Source organism: Quercus suber, unplaced genomic scaffold, assembly GCF_002906115.3.
Source record: "Quercus suber isolate HL8 unplaced genomic scaffold, Cork oak 2.0 scaffold_56, whole genome shotgun sequence".
NCBI classification, from domain to species: Eukaryota; Viridiplantae; Streptophyta; class Magnoliopsida; order Fagales; family Fagaceae; genus Quercus; species Quercus suber.
The window spans coordinates 1774769-1797606 of record NW_027069521.1 but is presented as its reverse complement, the minus strand read 5'-3'; the positions used below and the strand labels follow the sequence as shown (position 1 = coordinate 1797606).

General features: G+C 33.0%; 2 protein-coding genes and 1 long non-coding RNA gene across 3 annotated transcripts; 1 reads left to right on the top strand and 2 right to left on the bottom strand.

The window, feature by feature from the left end:
* The first annotated feature begins 2922 nt into the window (after positions 1-2922).
* LOC136067047 (uncharacterized) lies at positions 2923-4162 on the top strand. Its single transcript, XR_010628566.1, has 2 exons — positions 2923-3235; positions 3885-4162. It is a non-coding gene; the product is annotated as an uncharacterized LOC136067047 (long non-coding RNA).
* Positions 4163-5412: 1250 nt separating this feature from the next.
* Positions 5413-5730, bottom strand: LOC111998566 (uncharacterized). Its single transcript, XM_024030655.2, has one exon. The coding sequence runs from the start codon at positions 5728-5730 to the stop codon at positions 5413-5415; it is 318 nt and encodes a 105-aa protein (XP_023886423.1).
* Positions 5731-13247: 7517 nt separating this feature from the next.
* Positions 13248-20921, bottom strand: LOC136067046 (probable protein phosphatase 2C 52). Its single transcript, XM_065772302.1, is given in 9 exon segments — positions 13248-13601; positions 13604-13955; positions 17397-17443; positions 17446-17619; positions 17726-17791; positions 17794-17833; positions 17919-18266; positions 18348-18850; positions 20734-20921. Coding segments are annotated over 8 exon segments (1401 nt in total). The 5' UTR covers positions 18597-18850; positions 20734-20921; the 3' UTR covers positions 13248-13476.
* Between the last annotated feature and the right edge of the window lie 1917 nt (positions 20922-22838).

Genomic DNA, 22838 nt, shown 5'->3' with positions numbered 1-22838 from the left:
AGTACTTAGGATACTCTTATCCTTTCTTAAAATCCAGCCTGTGCCTACTTAACTAAAAATAAATTTCCATTCTGTGAGAAAAAAACCACATGATCTATTGACCTATTCTAAGGAGAATTAAAGAACAGCATCTAAAGTATTGTACCTAAGTTTTGTCATATTCTTATTGTATGGACTAAAATGCGATGGGCCCAAAGAGTACTTAGGCTAGATTTAATATCCATAACAATTAATTTGTAGAAGTGAGTTTCTAGATCAATAGTTGAACTTAAAATGGTAAATTCTCACAAATGACTGATAATGAACAACATTACAGGACAAATTCTAATGATGAATAAAGTTTTGATTTATTTCTTCTTCATTGGAATTACCGAGGAGCATATACACTTAGACAAATGCAAGATTGGATTCTCTCACAATGCTCACTGTATTCTCTCTATTTCCCTCTCTATATCATGATCAAATCCCTATACATGGGGATCTCTTCCTATTATAGTTTCTATGCTTCAATCCTAGCCCTCCACTTGGATAGTGGGTGATTCTTCTTTAGGATACTTGTCCCGTACTTCTCCTCCCTTTCTTTTGAGGTTGTGTTGAGCAGGTAACAGGTTGTGATGGCACTGGTCAAGTGTCATTCGACATTAATGCAGCATGCCTAGTTGCTGCAATGCATTTAATGTGGAGGTGATGGTATCTTCGTTANAAAATCAATGTTTATAGTTGATCCAACACTAAAATATTATATTTGAGAATTTAGATAAGTTGACGAATAATTTCATTAGTATTTTTATCTATAATTTAGAAAATCTAATATACCTTTAATTTAAAATATACAAAATGAGTAAAAATAAATAAATTTTAAATTTTATAATAAAAGTTTAATGAAAACATATCAAATTAAAACATATTTTATTTTTATGGACAAAACTTAGATACAGTACTTAGGTGATACCGTCCCTTCTAAAATCCAGCCATGTGCCTATACTTAACTAAAAATAAATTTCCATTCTGTGAGAAAAAAACCACATGATCTATTGACCTATTCTAAGGAGAATTTAAAGAACAGCATCTAAAGTATGTCACAAGTTTCATATTCTTATATGTGGAAGTGATGGTATCTTCGTTAGGGAAGTTTCCTGTAGGACATATCTAGGTCTATTATTGTTACCTTCCTCAAACTAATACGTTTGGCTTGGCCCATGAACCTTGTAGTTTCCTCAGCTTGTCCATCTCCTAGCTTCTTCCTCGGACTAGTTACTTCCTTGGATGGTCTTTTTCCTAGGTTCATGTGGGCTTGCATAGCTTGTTCAGACCTCTAGTTAGGCCCAATTAGAGTCCATCTAAGGCCCAGTTTGCTATATGTCCCTTTGGTCCTCACACTTATTATCCAAATATATATTTTTTTTTGGTGGGTTTAGATAGATTAACAAGTCTAAGTCCATTTTTTCCAAATTTAATATTAGGTACTAGGCTAATTTTGCCAAATAACATAATTTTAGGAAAAAAAAAATTAGGAGAAATGCATTTGGCCAAACTTGTTTGGGTGTATAACACATTTTTGAGGAAAAAATTGCAAACTAACACCAATCCCTAAACAATTTCATTAGTTAGCAAAGTTTCCAAACTATTTAGGAAACTAGCATCTTGAGTGTAGGAGACTCGAGTTCACTGCGGTAATTCGAGTCTTTAAAACTCGAATTCCCTAAAGGACAAAGCACCTGGACGAGGCAACCTAGCAACCTAGAGCAAGCAGCAACAACAACAGCAACCCAGAGCAAGCAACAAAAACAAAAACATTGATAAACAACAAACTAGAGAAGCAAAAATGAGAATGAAGCACCTAAAGAAGCAACAACAAAGCAACCCCACGGTTTGAATTGAACATAGGTGACGATTTGGATTGAACCCAGGCGAAGCAACCCACGGTTTGGACTGAACCCAAGCGAGCAACCTCACAATTTGAATTGAACCTAAGTGGCGGCCTCAAGCCGACTCGATCTAACGGTAAACCCTCTTCTTTTAAGCCCTTGGGCATTTTCTGAATCTTTGATTTAGATCTTAAAAAAGAAAAAAGAAGGAAGAATAGTGGGTTTTATGTATTTTTTTTGAATCTTTGAGAATTTTTGGTTTTAAATTCGAAGATCATGAGATGAAGAATGAAGAAGGAAGTGGGTTTTAGGGAGCTGAGATCATTGGTTTTTGGAGCAAGAACTCGAGTCTATAAGACTCGAGTTTCATGTGGACATGCAAAACTTGAGTTTCTAAGACTTAAGTTGCTATAGTGAACTCGAGTCTAAGAAACTCGAGATTTTAGTTTGTTAAATAGTTTAGAAATATTGCTAACTAACGAAATTGTTTGCAGCTTAGTGTTATTTTCCAATTTTTTTTTCCCTTTTTGAAACTCAAGTTTTTCAAACTCAAGTTTGGGAGTTTCAAATATTATGACACTTAGAACTCAAATTTGGAAAACTTAAGTTTCACTTGGAATTTCAAAAAAGTGCTACATAATTAAATAACTCTAGTTTTTTTTTTTTTAAATGAAACAGTAATATTTACTAGAACACACAAATACGAAAGTAGTATATTGAGTTTTTTAAACAAATTTATAATATATTACATAACTAAAGTACCACTACAAAAATGCCTAACTTTTGTAGTAGTAGTTTTGGGTTATAAGGACTGAAATTCTAAAATACACAACTAATATGGGACAAACATCTTTTATATATATATATATATATTACATAATCAGAATACCACTACAAAATAGTTTAACTGTTATAGTAGTTGTATGAAGTTATAAGGACTAAAACTCTAACACATACACTAATGTGGGATAAACATCCTTATTTATTTATTTCTAAAATTATGCTACTCCCAACCGCCAAACACCCCCCCCCTCCAAAAAAAAAAAAAAAAAATTGTTTGATTGCCTAGAAAGTACAAACCCCGCAACAATAGATCCCTGATCCAGTTTGCAACTCCAATGGCGAAACTGGAGCAGCTGGACGAACCCGACTACAAGAACGCCACCGCCACCGCCACCAACACAAACACTCCCAACAACAACAACAACAACAACAACAAGTACAAGAAAAGGAATCATGGGTCAACCAAAGTCTTTGTCTTCATCGATTACCTTTTCCTCTCCACATTCGTTGGCTTCCTCTGCTTCATTCTTTTCAAGATTCTTGGGCTTTGATTTCTAATCAACACCCACATTTCCTTTTACCAGGTCCACCTTAAATTCCTTCTCTTTTATTCTTTTTTGCTCACTTTTGTATAATATGAGTTGGGACTTGTGAACAATTTTTTTGTATGTATCTATTCTCATTTTGGTCATTGAATTGATATGCTCATATGCGTTATGATCTGAAATATTGCACTTTTTATATATTGTCTAAAAAAAATCTCTTTTATGGGTGCAACCTCATAAATTATCAACCTTTTTTAACAACAAATTGGTCAGAAACGTAAAGAGAACAAACAATTATGACTGTTCATAACATGATAGTTGTTTCCTGAAAAGTTTTCCTATATCCCTTTTTATCTATTTATGAAGGTCTACTTAATACAAGTAATTTTCTGTGTATAAGCTCAAATGTTGGATTCTTTTGAGCCCTTGTTGCTTGCTTTCATGTACTTGAAAATTGCAAATATGGATCAATGGGATGGAACATTTTTTACAGGAAAATTCTAAGAACAGAATGTTTTAAGATTAGAATGTAATAATTGATTCATAGAAGGCAGTGATTACTATATTAGAAATTTTCAAATTTGACTCACGTTACATGGAATCTATAATTACTTTCTATTAATAATTTGCAGCTGCTTTTCACTTGTTACTTTTACTAACCCAGATAGAATATACACTTCTTTTGCAGGGAATTTGTATGACATTAAAATATCACTGCAATGTTAGATTCATTTCCAAGCTTGAAGGCACTTGCTCCTGTTGGCTTGGTCAGATTCAGATCATGCGATTTTAGAGTTATAGGTGTCTTTCTTGATGTTGAGAAATGCTGTGCCCTTTTGATCAAAGAAATTTTGATACTATTTTTCTTCTAATACCTTTCCTGTTGCCCTTTCTTCATGTATTTTATGATGGTTAGAAACTTCTATGAAATTAAGGAATGATATTATCTGAGACCTAGTTTTGCTATTAGCTTATGTTCATTGTTTGTATTTGATCTCCACAAACCTCTTATCATATATGCACGTCTCAGCACTGCACATCCAGTAAAAATTTCCTTATACAGTACACAGATCTAGAATTATCATAATTAGTTTCTTCATGATTTTCTGTATTTGATAATGAGATTTCTTTTCTTTGTTTGCATCAAGAAGATAAATTTTGAGCTGAAAGCCATGTAACGTCTTTTGGACTAACTGCTCAGAATTGACCCCGGATAAATCAACTAAACAAGGTGATCTTGTTGCATCTAGCACAATATTAATAAATTGATAGCTCCATGGTGATATTTAGGATAGTTGATAGCTTGAATTTAGTTGGTTGGTTTATGATGGAGATGGTTTTGCTATGAGGTATTAAAAAGCTAATTAGCCTTCTATCTGATCAGTGGATGGCTTGTTTAACTTTCCGGGAAAAAAAATGAAGGATAGCTTTTGTACGAAGAAAGAACATAGATGTCATGGCAACCACTACTTGTTTTCGTTAGATTTCTCTCTCACTCTCCCTTTTCGCATGTTTTGTGAATGAGATTATTTTATTATCTGTGTTGTGGTTGAAATGACTTTAAGGAAGGTAACCACTTAATTTAAGTGGTTCTTATCATACAATTACGAAAATTTGACTATTGGGAATTTGCTACAGTTCAATTCAAATAATATGTGACATTAGAATGTCTTTCATTCAATTCAGTGGTTTGATCATAGTGTATCTCAGCCAAAAAAAAAAATCAAAAAGATCATAGTGTAAACCGCATCCTAATGAATGCTATTATGCTACTCCTGTGATACTTGCGTAGAGCTACCCAAAAATGGATGTCCTATTTCTTTCAATGCGGTATAGTGTATACTCATTTTAATGAACTGTGAGTACGAAATGGTTTTGTACTATAATAAATCTCTTTCATGTATAATGGCAATGTCGTGTGCAGATGCAAAAGAAAAATTGATTGCGGAAGAATGCATTAGTGCACGCAAACACCACATTGCTAACATTACCAAAATAAACCTCTCTTATTTTTTTTTTTAACAAATACCATGCAACCCAAGCATGCCTACTGGATTACAAATGACGTGGAATTACAAATATAACTGCATAGATAAGGAAACATAAGGGACATACATCATTACAATGGCAGACTCCAACATGTGCATATTTATTTTAGAGAGCACAATAGACTCGAATACATGCTTCTAGCACACTTAGTTCCTGGAAGTTTAACATCATGGATGGTTTGGTGCTGGATTGCCACCACCAGGGCCAGGATTTGGGGCCTCAACCCCTGGAAATTGGTTTCCACTGTTGCCAATGGGTGTAATGTATGGATTAAAAGGAAATTTTTTATAAAATGGTGGCAATGTCACCCGCCCAATGCCAGGAATGAGCACACTGCCATCTGAAATCAACCAATCAGGCTGTTTTATATCAACATTCTTGGAGTCTGAGACATGACGTCCAGCAATAGCTTGACCAGCTATTGCAAGCAAGATATTGACTATGAAAAGCTGAGCAAGGAGAACTGAACTGGTTTTCTTAGCCATTATGGAGACTATTTGAGAAAGATGACAGAAGGTGGTTAAGTGAGGCAGAAGGTGTATCGAATTGCTCTATAAATAGTTCAGGTTTCAACGAAGTTGGGTGAACTTTTGACGGCTAGTTAAGAGACGGTTTACCCCGTGAAGGCCATGGATGGTGCAATACAAAAGCATGTGAGAAGAAGCAATAATTATCTTATCAACTGACATATGCATCCTTTAGCATATATAGGTCCTACAATTGTGGGGATGATTTACGTATTATAAGAGAAATACTGCATATATCAGATACACAAGATACTTTCTTGAGAATATAAAGCTTATTTATTCACTTCTGACAATTGAATTTGATTTTGGTTAAGGACTTTACCTTCTTTAGCTAACATGTAAAGGGACGGGTGCATCACGGATGGACTCTCTTCCTAGCTGATTACTGAGAATTTCATGCAAGTTGAAGGCAATGTGCTTTTTGGTTTGACACGGTTGAAGTGTTTTGGGCCTTTACTTTACTACTTACTACAATTATCTTTACTCTTAACCAACAGCTCTAGCGGCTACTAATGGACTCTGTACATTGCTTATTTATGTGCCTCCATCTTCTGTTGTAATTGAAGAACGGTTTTCAGTTCTGCATCAACGTCTCTCTGCCATCTAACCACATTAGCAGCGTAGAGATAGGTTCCCAGCATCTGATGGATCACACTTTCATTAATTATAGAGCTAACCAGCACAATGGCAATGATATGGTTTAGGTAAACAGTATCTTCATATGTTTTAATTATGGTAATGATAATCCACCAGTTCAACAATAAAGATGGAACCAAGAGTGGCCAACATTCTCTATATTGGGAGTTTATGATCAGTTTCTACAACTAATGTATCATTATAAGTATAAATTTATAATAAACCTAAATTATGCAAGTTTTAAAAGTGTATTTGCTATCTTAAGATAAATTGTCATCAAAGTAATCTAAAGAGAAAGACACAAAGAATTGTTCTGAAGGAAACTAAAAGGAATTTGGTTAGGATATAATTTCACAGTTAAAACTGGCAAATAGCAATCCAAGAAAGATAAAAGTGAAGTCTAAGTATACAAAGAATTTGACAACAAATTTCACACTGGCTAAGGTGACAATCCATAATTTGTGTGTCATAAAGTGATGATAGAGTACTTCAGATGCGACAGTCCATAATCGGTGTGTTATAAAATGATGATAGAGTGTTCCAAATGTGTGAAAAAAAAAATTGTGAAATTTGTTACATCTCTAACATTGCTCTTTATAAAATGGATCACCAACAACCACAACTAGTTAACCACACCTCATGATTTATGCCCCCGGCAATTATAAACCGTTACTTGCCATACGATCAAGGCTAGCCCAACCTAATTTGAGGCCTAAGGCAAAGGATTTATGTGGGGCTTTTATATATAAATATTAATTAAATAAAATTATTTAATATTAATCAAATTTAGGTTAATTTGATGTATTAAATACATAGTTTAATGAATAATACTAACTAAAACTAAGGTTGATTTCATATAGAGAATTGAATATCATATTTGAAAAATTAATTTAACAAAAAGAGAAAAAATTAAAAAGAAAATTAATTTATCTTGGATATATAATGATATATAGTTAATTACATTTATAATCTAATTTATAATCTATGATATTAATTGATGTATGGCTTTGAAATAGATTAGTTTACATAAATTGTCATCAAAGTAATCTAAAGAAAAAGACACAAAGAATTTTTATGAAGGAAACTAAAAGGAATTTGGTTAGGATATAATTTCATAGTTAAGACTGGCAAATAGCAATCCAGGAAAGATAAAAGTGAAGTCTAAGTATACAAAGAATTTGACAACAAATTTCACATCGGTTGAGGTGTCAGTCCATAATTGGTGTGTCATAAAGTGATAAAAGAGTATTTCAAATGCAACAGTTCATAATTGGTGTGTCATAAAATAATGATAGAGTGTTTCAGATGCGTGAAAAAAAAAATTGTGAAATTTGTTGCGTCTCTAATATTGCCCTTTATAAAAAGGATCACCGACAACGACAACTAGTTAACCACACCTCATGATCTATGCCCCCGGCAATTATAAACTGTTACTTGCCATACGATTCTAGAAAATGGTTCACCATCAGTAACCACCTAAACAAGAGTGGAAAGTCGAAGAACAAGGTACGTAAAAAAATAAATATTGATTTGACTTTTCGGGAAAAAAGGAAAAAAGAAAAAAAGCATTACTTCTAACTAAAACTTCAGAGAGTCCGTGATAACTCCACACCGGTGTTCTAGATTCACTCATTTTTGTAAGATGTATATTGACGATCGTGAATAAACTTCAGCTGAAAATTTGCGTACAAAACTAACAATAAAATGTTTTAATATCATTCTAGTTAGTGGCGGAACCACATACATATCGCACCCACTGATTTTGGAACTTCTATACTTTTGAAAGAGTAGATCTCATTGCAAAAAAGTTTTCCCAAGCCCTCTTCCAAGGGGTGCCTCTCAATTTGAAGAAGAAGAAAATTTTTGTGAAGCAGTTAATGTAGGTAAAAATAAATAAATAAAATTATTTAAACCCTAATTTTTTTTTTTTAAATGTATCTTTTTATGGTTAGATTGTTTGAATTGATTAAATTAGGGAATTTTTTTATTAATTTTTATTTTATAGGAAAGACTGAAATTTTATTAATTCAAAGGAAAAAAGTGTACATTATTTGAGATAGCGTATATTATGAAATAAGGGTTCTTTTCAATCCAACTTATCCAAATAGCATAATGCTCAACAAGTGGACTGGTTGGTTTCCATTCCTTCGCTTATGTGATACTTCAAACCCTACGAAGCTCATGTGATAGGGAGGTAATGCCATAAAAAACTGAAGCTATTGATGAAGGAGAGTCAGATTTTCGTGCAAGTGCATTAGAAACCACAAGAGAGTCACCCTCAAGGATTATTTCTCAGATTACAATGTCTTGAGCAAATAACAAACCAGCCTCAAAGGCTTTTGCTTCGACCTCCAAAGGTCCTAATGGTTGCCAAAGTTTCTTTCTAAGAGCAGCTACCCCCAGCCTTGATCATTGCAGATTATGATTTATGACGCTAATTTTAGCCTCATGTTGAATAATGAATAATGAATTTATTATTTAGTTTTTGAATAATGCATTTCTTAATTTATCATTATATTGGTTTTTTTTTTTTTTTTTTTTGGTTGTTGATAATTTAATACTTAGGGGAGGTATTATGAAATAAGGGTTCTTTTCAATCCAACTTATCCAAATAGCATAATGCTCAACAAGTGGACTGGTTGGTTTCCATTCCTTCGCTTATGTGATACTTCAAACCCTACGAAGCTCATGTGATAGGAAGGTAATGCCATAAAAAACTGAAGCTATTGATGAAGGAGAGTCAGATTTTCGTGCAAGTGCATTAGAAACCACAAGAGAGTCACCCTCAAGGATTATTTCTCGGATTACAATGTCTTGAGCAAACAACAAACCAGCCTCAAAAGCTTTTGCTTCGACCTCCAAAGGTCCTAATGGTTGCCAAAGTTTCTTTCTAAGAACAGCTACCCCCAGCCTTGATCATTGCAGATTATGATTTATGACGCTAATTCTAGCCTCATGTTGAATAATGAATAATGAATTTATTATTTAGTTTTTGAATAATGCATTTCTTAATTTATCATTATATTGGTTTTTTTTTTTTTTTTTTGGTTGTTGATAATTTAATACTTAGGAGAGGGGAGGGTGATTTGAACCATGTACATTTCTATTAAAAACACCAGAGAAGCTAGTTAAATTATAAGGCTTTTGGTATTATCATATTAAGTCAATTATTGGAAAGTTATTAGAGTTTAAGCCAAAACTTATTAATGTTTAAGCCCCTGAATATACTTGAATAAATTCCGTTGTTGTAGTTGGTTTCGTTGATTTGAGTATTTTTAGGTGCTTAAACACTAATAAAACCAGCCATAACTTATTAGGGTTTAAGCCCCTAAAAAATACTCGAATAAAATTCATTGATGTAGTTGGTTGCTAGCAAAGATTGTCAGAGAGTGTGAGTGTGTGTATATATATAATGATTTGGAAGTTTTATGTAATTTTACTCTCCAAAAAATAATAATAATAATTGAGGGACCAATTCTTTGAAAGAGTTTTAAAATGTGAAGAGAATAAAAAATACACATTTTTTTAGATGTAATCCCCATTCTCAAAACAAAATAAAAGGTGGTCTTATGCCTGATTCCAAATGGTTGGCTTAACAAGGAACAAAAATACAAACGAAAAGAGAAAAGGAGGAAGAAGAAAAAATTGTGAAGTGATAAAGGTAAGTAAAAAATTTAGTTAAATCTTATATTTTTAAATTAGATTGTACTAGTGTACTTCTTTGATTTTTAGATTGTTTGAATTGATAGTATTAGGGCTTTTTATTATTTCATTTTTGAATTTCTTAATTTTATACAATTATATTGGTTTAAGTCGAAAAGTAAGTTAAAATCTTTATTAGTCAATATATGATTCATTTTAAGTTTTTATTTAAATATATATATATATATATATATGAACTTATATTCTTAGAAGTGTCAAAATTAAACTAGAAGTTTTTATTTAGATTCAATTCAAAGTAAGAACATTCTCAAAAAAAATAAAAAATTCAAAGTAAGAAAATTAATTAAGGAGGGTAGTTAGACTATTACATTATAAGCAAGGGGTTTGTGTGATGTCTAAGAACTTCAAGGTCAAATCTAGCATTTTTTTTTTTTTCTTTTTTAATAATTAGAAATACTTTTATATATATATATATATATATTGATTGTAATCCGGCAGTTATAACCCAAGCTTCTGTAAGTACTTTTTGACTTAGGGAGGTATCAACTCGCCTAACTGGATGATGGTGAATCTAGCATTTTTAATTGATTCACAAAGAGGCTCTATTAAGAATTAGATTCAAAGATACATAATACAATACTCTTTTTATATAATAAAAAAACCAAATAAACAAAAAATATATATGTTTGGTCCCCCCCCCCCCTTTTTTTTTTTTTTTGAGAAGAAGCATTCGGTCTATTTTTAGTTCTTTAAAATTACTAAAAAAAAAAAAAAAGTAGTTATTTTTAGGTATTCCTAAAAATTAAATATACCAAGTATATAATTTTTATTTTTTGTTTATTAACGGAGTACTAAAGTAGTCTTAAATATAATGTGGCTTTGGGACTCGAAACTGGGGCTAGTTAGCAGCCAATGAGTAGATTATCCAAGGTCAAAGTCGCTTAATAAAATGATTCAAGTTTACAATAAAAGGAGTCAAGTATAAGTGTTTGTGGAGTGTGAGAGTAAAAGTCGGGATTCAAGTCTATAGTAGGAGTTTCACACACATATATACTTTTTTTTTTTTAAGAAAGTACACACATATATACTTAGATTAGACTAGAATAGAATTTTTATTTATATTAAAAATATTTATAAAAGGACCAAAAAAAAATGTTTGCTTTGATGCTTTATTAGCCATGTAAGTAAAAACTATAACAGGAAGGGAACGTAAGGATTAAATTATCACAATTAAAAAAAAAAAAAAAAAAAAGGGTTGAAGACTAAAAGGAATTTCAAAGATTAAAATATAACCTAAACTAAATTTGAAGGACCAAATATATATTTTTCATTTGAGAGTGAGAGAACAAAAATAATAATAAAGAGAGGGTATAGGACTCATACTATACAGTTTATTTTTATTTTACTATTATACTTTTGGTCCCTAAATATGATTAAAGATTAATTTTGGTATTCCAAATTTAAAAAGTTTGATTTTGATCCATTTTGGCTGGCGTGGGTGGTGATTCATTGTTGAATAGAGTGTTGATGTAGCTAACCTATACCTTTTGGTTCCTTAAATATTGGGTAAGTTTGATTTTTGTCTATATTTAAAAATAATAATTTACTCTTTCCGTAAATTCTCACTTACATTAATATGACTTTTTATTTTCTTTCTTTTCCTTCTCTTATTTTTCTTTTTCAAGATCTTTCTCTTCCCCTCTTCTTTATTTCTCCCAAACCATGTACCTCACAACCATGGGAAAGTAAGAATCAACAAAAATCATTATAAATGTAAATTATCAAACAAATTGCCTCCAACTAAGACTCTTTCGCTAATAATTACAAACATGTATCTCATGTATCAGATATATACATATTCTCATAATTATAAGACCATACACTGTCAAAAAAATAGTGCATATACCTGATGTATAAAATAATTATTGCTACTACACAACCCACTGCATCCATGCCTCTTCAATGCCACAACGGCATGCTTTAAGCCATAGATTCAAAGATTTTCTAATTGAAAACACAATAAAACTCTCTCATGCAGCTTGTCTACGTTAATAATGCTCCTTCCATAAAAAAAGAGGTGGGGGTTGTGTAAGTGTTTCATCATATTATTATTATTATTATTATATAAATCATCATTCAATCAAGATTCTTAAACTCATCCCACATGACAATCATCTTATTTGAAACCACGTTAAATAGTGAGTGATGTGAGATAGAAAAGAATTGACACAAGAACTAAATTATTACATTTTAAATATTTGAAGGATGGAATTTCTTTTTTTTTTTTTTTAATTTGAGGGACAAATCAATTTACGTATTTTAGAGAACAAAAATATAATCAGTTATCTTGATATTTAATTAATGCCACATTAATAAAAATACTGTATCAAATGACATCTGCCAAAATAAAAATAAAAATGAAAAAAAAAAATGACTGAGACTAAATTGTCACATTTTTTAATATTTTAGAAACAAAAATCCAACTTAACCATGTTTCAAGACCAAAAATTTAATTTACCCTTATTTTATTTACTTAAACTAATTATTTACTTTGATGTCTCTTAGAGACATCTGGGTTGTAAACTCAATGGACTTAAAAGGCATACCATACCCGTAAGTCTCGAGTTTCATCCATCATATTATGGATTCATTAGATTTCCTAGTGTTCGCAAACAATAAGTAGAAATCTTATTAAAGGTTAAAACACTACCTCAGTATATAATAATAATAATAATAATAATACTTCCTACCATTCTACAGCATATACTCATTAATGTATTGTGCAGGCTAGAACCACTGCGTCCCCACGCCTTGTTGCAAGTTGTAATCACGAGTATCCATCTACCATTATCATATTCACCAACCCAAGGACAACTCATTGAACACAGTTTGAAAATGATACTCAATACTGTTTTAGGATTAACATCGATTCCAATTCCTTTGTTTCACTGATCTCTCAATCACATATCAGCCGGTGACAATTATACCCTTAAAGAGGAGACTATTCCAGGCAGCAAAAGCTGTCTCTCAAGCAACAAAAACAGGCATTTCAGGATCTTCCACATCACAACATATAAACTTAACTAGGTATCATTAAGTACAATTTAGCTTGAGAACTGAACCCATAATAGTGTCACACAAAACTTGGCATGTGCAAATATCCTTACGCAATGAGATATTATCACCACAGAAATTGGAACCATGCTGATACCATTCCATGATGAAAGCGATTTCGACTGAATTTCTGTGCAATACAAAAGAACAAAACATTGATTGTGGCTTTAAATGTACATACACAACCTTGGACAAAATGTCACCAAAGAAGAAAGGTTTTCTTCTTGTATTTGTAAGGTGCCAAGACCAAGGTAATACAAGAAAACTAGCTCCATTCCATTTCTATAGAAATCACAAAATTTCAGGGTTTGGCCTCTCCTCAGAAAATCTGGGAAGTTGAACAAGTGAGTTCACTCGTGTGACGCCTTCCAAACCTAACCAATTCTGATCTTCAGCCGCTACGGTTTCCTCATTCCTTCAACCTCAACAGGTAATCGTCCGTACGCATCATTTTCTTCTGATGACCTGACTGTAAAGTTCCTTTGCAAAGATGGTTCAGACTTCTGGCCATCATCTGATTCAATAGCATTACCAGAATGATTGCTCTGAAGGGTTGCAGAGGAGAAGTTTTGTTCATCATAATCAGATTCTGCATCCATTTTCCCATCCAGAAACAAACAAACCACTGCACAGTCATCCATCTTCGAAGTTGGGTATTTGAGTTTCCATTCACGAGCAGCCGAGTCCACCAGGATCCTTGCAGCTGACGATCGGGTTGGAGCTGTGGATACTATCTCAACCACCTCTTCATTGCTCAAGACATCCCAAACCTGTAATGAAACCAAATTAGAACCATTCAAAAGAAAAAGAACATAAAATGATTTCAGGCAACTCAAGGACACCCAACGCTCAGAGATGAAAACTTGAACAGGTTATCAGAAAGTCATGTAAGTCTTTTTCTATTCTCCAAATCCCATAAAATAATTTTGAAGATTGTTAGAATTATGGTTAAGTAATTAATCTCACAATTTCCTAATAGCTTAAGTTTTTAGGACAATCAATAATTTAACATGGTATCAAACCAGGAGATCCTGACTTCGATCCTTGTCTTCACTCCACCTCCCATTTAAAACGTTAAATTCCCACTTGTTGAACCCCACTTATAAAGGGGAAGTTTAAGCCCACAAGTGAGGGGGAGTGTTAGAATTATGGTTAAGTGATTAAACTCACCATTTTCTAATAGTTTAAGCTTTTAGGGCAATCGGTAATTTAACAAAGATCATTTTTATTGTTCCAGTTAAGTTTCTGCTTTGTCATTATGTTGAGACTTCAATCTATCCTAGTTTCTACACTCTCTCTTTATTGGGATCCATCTATAAGGATAAATTCTCACCTCTATGTTATGCATGCACAAAATTTTCTAGTCAATAGAAGAATTGGGTAATAACAATATTAGATTGTACCCAATGCACAAAGCTCCTACTTTTGTGAGATCTAGTAGAGGTAAACAATAGGAAGCCTAACCCAGAGAAAGCTGATTCCAAGGGGATAATAAATTTAGCAAATTATAAAATTGGGGGTGAAAATATTTCATGAATTAACTCTCCAAGGCTACAAATCTAGGATAATGCAAATAAATGGGCAAAGGCCAATTCCCATTGGAATTAGAGTAATCTAGCATACAAGAGTCAACAATTCTTTGCTTTTACAGCAAATCTAGACATTCATATTAATGAACCATGAACGAAGGGTTCCATGTATGAAAAACTACAATTACAGGAAAAAAGAATCATTTGTAGATAGGAGGACCATCAAAGCACTTACTAGTAAGCCCATAACTCCATTCCAGACCATCACTCATCTCACCATTCCCTCATCCTACCATTAGCTCTTAACAACTTAGTAAGCTGTATTGGAATGGGGAAGAATGGTAAAATAATAATTTAAGTTTACTTAACATTGTACTGTAGTTAACCAGCTTGACTACTCAACCCAAAAAAATCTCAAAGTGTCAACAAATAAATATAGAAGAAGAGGCTTTCCACTGGTAACTAAGTAAATACTAACTGAAAGGTGGTCTTAACAAATTTCTTTAACCATGATATCCTTGAATATAACTGTTTTATGAGGATGATTCCCAATATCTTGTATTATTTCAAAACATCAACAGTATTCATCATACCAATTTAGCGTAGATGTCACCTGACTGTATTGGCAAACAGAGCAACTATTACTGCTATTTAATAAGAGGTAAATCTCACAAAGAGTTCTTTTGCATTCTGCATAACTGACTTCATAATCTGAATTACAGTGCAAACATTGTTGTACCCGTCAGTATTATATTTATTGCAAAAATGCAAACTATTTAAGTTCTCTGCTATTATGAATTAGTACATCTTTTTTTCTTTTTTTTCTTTTTTCTGAACTACTACGTCTGTTAGTATGTAGCAATATTTTTAATTTTCATGTTATTATAAACTATGGTTGTTTTTAAAAAAAAAAAAATATATATATATATATACATATATATGGCTTAAACTGTGAGTTGTCTTCGTAGAAGTTTTTTATTTTTTTATTTGGAAATCCATAGGATGAAAACTGCATTAGAAAAAAGGGAAAAAAAATCTTTAACTATACATACACTTCTACAAGCCAAGGATTCTAATTATGCATATCCTAACATCATTATGCAGAATGGTTCTTATTCTCCACAATGCCTATAATTATGAAAATAAGTATGTACTCACTTTCCTCTTTCTTCTTTTTCTTGGTTAGCTAACAATAACATACAACTAGAAGAAACTACTCCCCTATACCGGGCAGTTGTAAGAGATATATGCTTCCAATATACCAAACTCCCAGATTATGATGATCAAGAAGACATTCATACAAGGCAAGAACTAATGCTTATAAGGTAGTTTTACTTTGGTCCTCTAGGTCTACTTTCAAGTAACTAATCAAGTTTCAAATCTAATTAGAAATAGTTTTCAGAGTCAACTAATTCTGGGGATCATATCACTTATACTTGCTCAATAAGATTTCTGACCATTGGTTCCTTTTATTTTAGTAATGTTTGCTTTCACAATTGTGGGAATCATTTATATTGTTTCCACAAACCTCATACAGGCAGAGCATTACCTAAAGATTAACAAACTATTTGCCTTTTTGAGTGTCATTTCTCAAAAAAGCATTTCCACTTCTACTTCACTACATACACGCATGTGTGTGTGTTCTCAAGAAGCAATTCAACCCTAACTTGATTATGTACGATCATGTGTGCAAGCTCACAAGTGTGCACAAGTGCACTAGCATGCATCCACATATGTACTGATGCATGTGCCTCTATTTATATAAATCTGGCCCAGTTCAATCCTCACCCAAACAAGAAACCATGTGATTCTACAACATGAAAAAAAGCATGAAACAGGAACTAGCTCCATTGCTCCAATCTTAACCCAACCACTTTGACCCCGTCAATACAATAATCCAAAAAGCCATGATGTTTGACTATCTAAAATGGAAACCTTACAGACATTCCGCCTCTTTTCAACTCATAGCTAGTAATGAATTTGTGGCCATCAAAATGTTAACATGTCATGTATCAGATCACTATCAACTAACAGAATAGACAATACTTGTTAAGTGAAATTCCATGCATTTGCCAAACATATGAGCCATAAATCACTAGTTTTGATTAGCAATGATGTACAAAAATCTTCATACTTTGAACATAAAGAAGTTTTATAAAGCCATAAAACAGATCAAAAGCAGCAAAGATCAAACTACTTATTAACTCAGCGTCAGTAAAGCAAAAAATTATTGCACTAAGAAAAAGGGGAAAAAAGAGAGAGAATCAGAGAATGCAGTCTGGGCAACCTGGCACACCATGACTGTCTAAAAATTTTTCCTGTTGATTCATAAGCCCAGCGTAAGTCCATCCAACTTTTTATGTTTGGTGGTGATATCTATAAGAAACATCCTTTCCAATTCTATTACTTGAATATTGGATTCTGGAAGCCATTTTAGCCTCCCCACCTACCCCCAAAAAATAAATCTCAGTCACCAGATTATTGCAAATTGTAGGATATGATCCACAGGCAGCACCACCTAGTTTATGGCGAGCAACCGGCATAACTTAGAGTGGAAAATTAGTTTATTCTCGCCCATGAATTTTACAAAGTGGAAGGGAATTGAATTAAGATATGGAAATTGGAAGGAAATAAAATAAAAAGGAAAGAACAAATGCAACCATCAGAGAATGAAACATTTACCCCATCAGAGGCAAGAACGATGAACTGATCTCTGTCCGTCAGTAGCCGTGAGAGAATTCAGGTATGGAGATCACCCCATACTCCTTCAAACAGAAATCCCCAAATGCTCGAGCCATTGCTAATCCAGGTGCATCATCAAATGGCAACCATACCCTAGGCACTTCAGGCTCATCTTGCAAAGCAAAGACCCTACCCTTACAACGTTTAATTCTTTCAGCCTCCCCTATATGAATTTACATCACATCAACAGAATTAGGCACACACGATAAGCATATATATATATATATATAATCAAGAAAATTGAAATATAAGTATATCATAATACATACTTGGCAAATCGGGCTTTAAATCAACAGTCAACTGGATTGCCATCATGGAATCATTACTGTCCCTAGACCCATAATTGCTCGAGAATCCCCAATATATCCCATAAAAGGCTTGAGCCCTATAAACAGAAGCAAATAAGAAGAGGCATAACAAGTGGAGTATAATGATCAGTATGGGCAATGTTTTCTGGCATACCTGTTTCACTATGGTGACAGCGGTGCTACCACTACAGAAGCAGTCCAAATTTGGATGAGACCTCAGCTCTTTATCCATGGCCTTGTATGACTTTAAGAAAGCTTCTCTCCATATAGAATTTAATTTATCCTCCGTTGAGCAATCCTTCTCTGAATCTCCACCATCTGATCTCTTCAGATTCCCTCTGAAGCAAGTTGTATTTGACCCATTTGACCTTGACTGATAAGAATGCAAGAATGATAATAACTTTATCGGCAGGACATCCCTTACTTTGCGTGCAACAAGATGGCCATGTGGACCATGGCCATCAAAGATACCACAAAATATAGCATCTTCTGACATGAAATCCTGCAGGAATTCAAATCCAGACTAAGAAACCAGAAACCAAATATAATTAGATATCATTCCAACCTAAAGAACAGAACTTACTTCCCAGACAACCATGGCATCCTGGTTTATACCCTTGCGGCCCTGCTGTGTGAATATGCAAGAAGTACGGCTCTTTCCATTCATAAAAATCCTGTTCGGTATGGATGGTAGATGCTGCAAGCTAACAACATGGTCTGAGAATGTTCTCCTCGTTCTCTTTTGCCCGCAAAAACAAGAGGGAGAGACTGTCTCTCCATTGCTCCCGCTACTACAAGTACTCCGACTACTAGTTGATACACAACTCCCCATTTACTCAGCTCCAGAAAGAAAACATTACATCAGATGTAAATAAGGGAGAAGTTTCCTCCTTAGCCAGACCAGATCTCACATGAAATTTTGAGATAATAGAATAGTCAACCAAGGATAAAGACCATTCAAACACCAAAGATTCTCACACATAAAAACACAAGCCACTTTACACTTCTGTATAGAAATCTGGCCTCATTTTATCTTGGTCAAATGCATAACCTGTTGGAAGTTACGAGAATCGACATTGAAACCAACTGAACAAAATAGGAAATATTAGTTTATTGAATAATTTAATCTATAATTTCACAGAACCCATCAATGGCTGCAAGTATAGAAAAATCAACTAATCAAAAAAATAGTATTGTTAAATCTTCCATGTGAACAAGGATAGAATATGTTTTAAGACCGTCCAGATCATTTGCCTTCCATCAGGAGATACAGATCAAGTGGTGATATTTTATTGTAATTTAATCCACAAACTACGTATTGAAGGTATTAAAGCCAATGAAAATAGGAAATTAAGAACACGCTAAGGCCAAAAAAAAAGGTACCATCAAACAATGTCTTGCCTTTTCATACAAATCCATATTCGTCAAAAAATATAAATAATGAATTAAGACCAATGGAATCTCCACTGACAAGGCAAAGATGCACATTCAAGAGGCAACTAGAGTCTCCTCATAGTGCCATTCGAGGAACAATTCTCTCTCTCTTTCCAAAACACACAAATTCGCTAACACATAAGCACACAAACAAAGAAGCATCCACCATTTGTATTTCAAAGAAATACAAAAGAAAAAAAACTAGAATAAGAATATCCACGTAATTCTCAAAAGTCTTACCTTACCTTTCCTGCTCAACAAATCACCAAAAAATACACCAACACCAAGGGCAAGCCAGACATTTTCGCACCCCATGACAAAATTTCACAATATGTCCTTATTTAAACCTCTAAATCTCCGTTTGGCAGCTTAGAAAATGTAGGAAAAGATTATTAACTGCCTACTTTTTGATTGGTTCTTACTGTAGATGTTTCAAAAAACAACCCAGCCCAGTTCAAAATTGTTTAAATTTTATTGAACTTAAGAACCTGCCAGAAAGAAAGTCATAGTTAAAGTTTTGATTTTTTTTTTTTTTTTTCCTTTTCCCCTGCTTTTTTTTTTTCTCGGCAATCAAACGGAGCAGAAGACTGGTCAGTGGACTCTTTTTTAGCACAGGCAGATATAAGAGAGAGAGAGAGAGAGAGAGAGAGAGAGAGAGAGGGCAAAAGGAAAAAAATGTACAAAATTTTGAAATCCCACTTGGGAGAGAACCGAAAAGAGATAAAAGTAAAGCTAGAAAAGCAGAAAAGGACGAAAGAAAAGCATGATTTTGTCAACACAGTATCAATGAACAAAACCCAAAAAGGAGCATAAAGAGATTAAAGTAATAAGTCTTATGCAATTATACTATTATAAGAAGAAGAAAAAAAAATAGACAAACAGTGTTCGTTTGGTAACCTAGAAAATGTAGAGGAAAACCAGAAACAGAACGAACGAGATCAAGCAATTACAGCTGATTTTCCTAAGAGACAAAACCAGATAAAACAGGGTAACCAAAAATGACAACTTTCCTGTTTGTTTAGAAAAATGTAGAGGTTTACAAAAGAAATTAACAGTTCAAAATTTAAATTTTCTTACAATCAGTCTAAGCACAGCCTAAAGTTTCAGTTTTGGTTAACTACAGCCGCAAAAAACATGAAATCCAAAAGCATTTCTGATTTTCTGTTTAGTTTCCTCTGTTTTTCTCAACCAACAAAGAGAGCCTAGAACCCAAAACTAAAACACAATAGGTGTTACATGTACATGCAGTGATGCAAATGGTTCTAGAATCATTACTCAATGCCACTAAACAAGCTTTACTTGGGTGCTAAAGTTGTAACCGTAAGCAATAATTAAGTAATTACTAACTGAAACAAACACATACCAACAAGGAAAATAGAATAAACCCGGTTAAGAGACTATGAAAAGTAAAGTGGAATGGCAAGAATGAAGCATAAAAAGAATTGAAAGAAAAAGTGGTCTTTGCAAGGGAAAGATTAACCAAAGAGAGTGAGTGAACAGAAAAGTGTGAGTTTGGGATAATTAGCAGAGATTACCTTTTTGGTGTTTTGGCAAAGATGAAGCTTTCGGATCAGAATATTGGAAGCAGAGAGAAGATAAAGAATAAAAAGGGTTGGTTTTGGTTATAAATATATCATATTGAGAAGGTAGTGGTGCATTAATTGCAAAGCAGAGCAGAAAGTTATGCTAGAGAGAGAGATAGAGATATTTGGCCGTGGCCGTGCACTCCGGGAGAGAAATGATGATATATTTGGATCGATTTCATGAAGCCAAAGGAAAACACACCTAACTCCCTCACCTCCTCTTCAAGGCGCGTCTATCACCTTTTGTTTTTTCTTTTTTTCTACAAAACATCAAGTACGTGTTTAAAGAATATGATTTTACAGGGTAATCTGACTGGAGGAAAAATGATTTGTCACCACATGTGAGTCATTCGTTACCTATGCTTTGTGATTTTGTCGAGGAGGCCAATGTTTCCACATGGCATTTGTGGTCATTCGGGCATTGACTAGAGTTATTATGGTTCATGTGTTTGGGGGCAGGAATGATCATTTCATTTATCAAAAATAAAAAAATTAAAAGAGAAAAATTATTTGTGTTTGGTTGGGAGGGTGATGGAGAGAGAGGGTTTTAGAGGATGATAAATTAAAATTTTGGATATATTTTAAATGCAATGTTAGAGAATATGATGATTTACCAAAGTAAATTTACTTTGTGTCTTAAATTTTGTATCATATATTTTTGTGGGGATCATAATCTTTTAAAATTCCAAGAGTAATTACACCATATAATTCTTAAAATCCTATCTATCAATTATTTAATAATGAATGAGTTGCATTTTGCTATATCAACGGCACTTAAATAAACATTGATTATCTTCTCTAAATAAATAAATAAACATTGATATATTACCAATATCATTATAGTCAGGGACGAAGCTAGGACTTGGAATTAGGGGCGACTTTGCTTCTGGTTGTGTGTGACGACTCCAGCCTCCAACTCTACTACTTGACCACTGAGGGTTTTTTTTTTTTTTTTTGATAAGGAAATAATTATTTTGTTTTAAATTTTTAAAGAGTCAAGTTGTTTGTTTTGGGTAAAATAGGTTGATTGGGCTTGATTTTTTATTTTAGGTTTACTATTGGTAATTTTCGTTGTTAGGCTAATTTTTTGGGCTTGTATATTTTTGTTTAGATTTAGATCTATTAATTTTTATGGTCTTTAAAATGAGGAAAATGCTAAAATTACAATTTTTTTTTTACGAATTATTGATGTGATGAGTGTTATTGGTATATAAAAAATGGTATAAGTGGTAGTCCCAAATGCAAACCAATAAAAATTTGTTGCCTCAATAGTTTGTAAAATGTTATAAAAAAGCCTATGACTATAGCATTACACTTAAAAGAATTGATAATATTATTAAAATGGGCAAAGTGTAATTTTATATAATAAAATTACTAAAATTACTACCTATGTATATACTAATATTTTGTTAAAAAAATAGGGGTGGGGGGAGGGGTGGGGTGGCATTGCCTCCCCAAGTCTATATCTACCTCTATCCCTACTTGTAGTTCAACGGGCACCCCCAATCCCCGCCCCCAACTATCAAATTGAAACCATTGACTATTGCTATTTGGTATCAATTTAAATAATTGTTGATGTGACAAATCCAATCCACTCATTTCACAATTCGTGGAAACGATTTCAAGAACTTGACAATGAAATTACCCTAAAACACTAGAAGATTTAAATTAGTTTTCCATCCTTCTTTATAGTTTCAATGTTCTATAATATTTTAAATCATTCTTTTTCTTATTTCTTTAATAAAAGAAAAATTTTTATGGTATAAGAGGGGGAATTTTATTTTAAGAATATTACAAATTAGAGACTGATTATATTCTAGTTGTGTTAGATAAATGGACTTTACTTGAAGAATAGAATGATGTTTGGATTTGTCTAAGGTTTAACAAAATCAGAAGTATGAAATTAAAATTTTAAACCCATACATTTTAACTATCAATTCTTAATTAATTGATTCATTATTAGCTAAGGTAGTTAATTAGCAATGGATTCAAAGCACAATAAAGTACTACTTGATGTAGCATAAACATAGTTAAAAGCGCATTAACAATTATACATA

Excerpts from the sequence above, each read along its gene's own strand:
- LOC111998566 (XM_024030655.2), bottom strand. The coding sequence starts at position 5,730 with ATGGCTAAGAAAACCAGTTCAGTTCTCCTTGCTCAGCTTTTCATAGTC.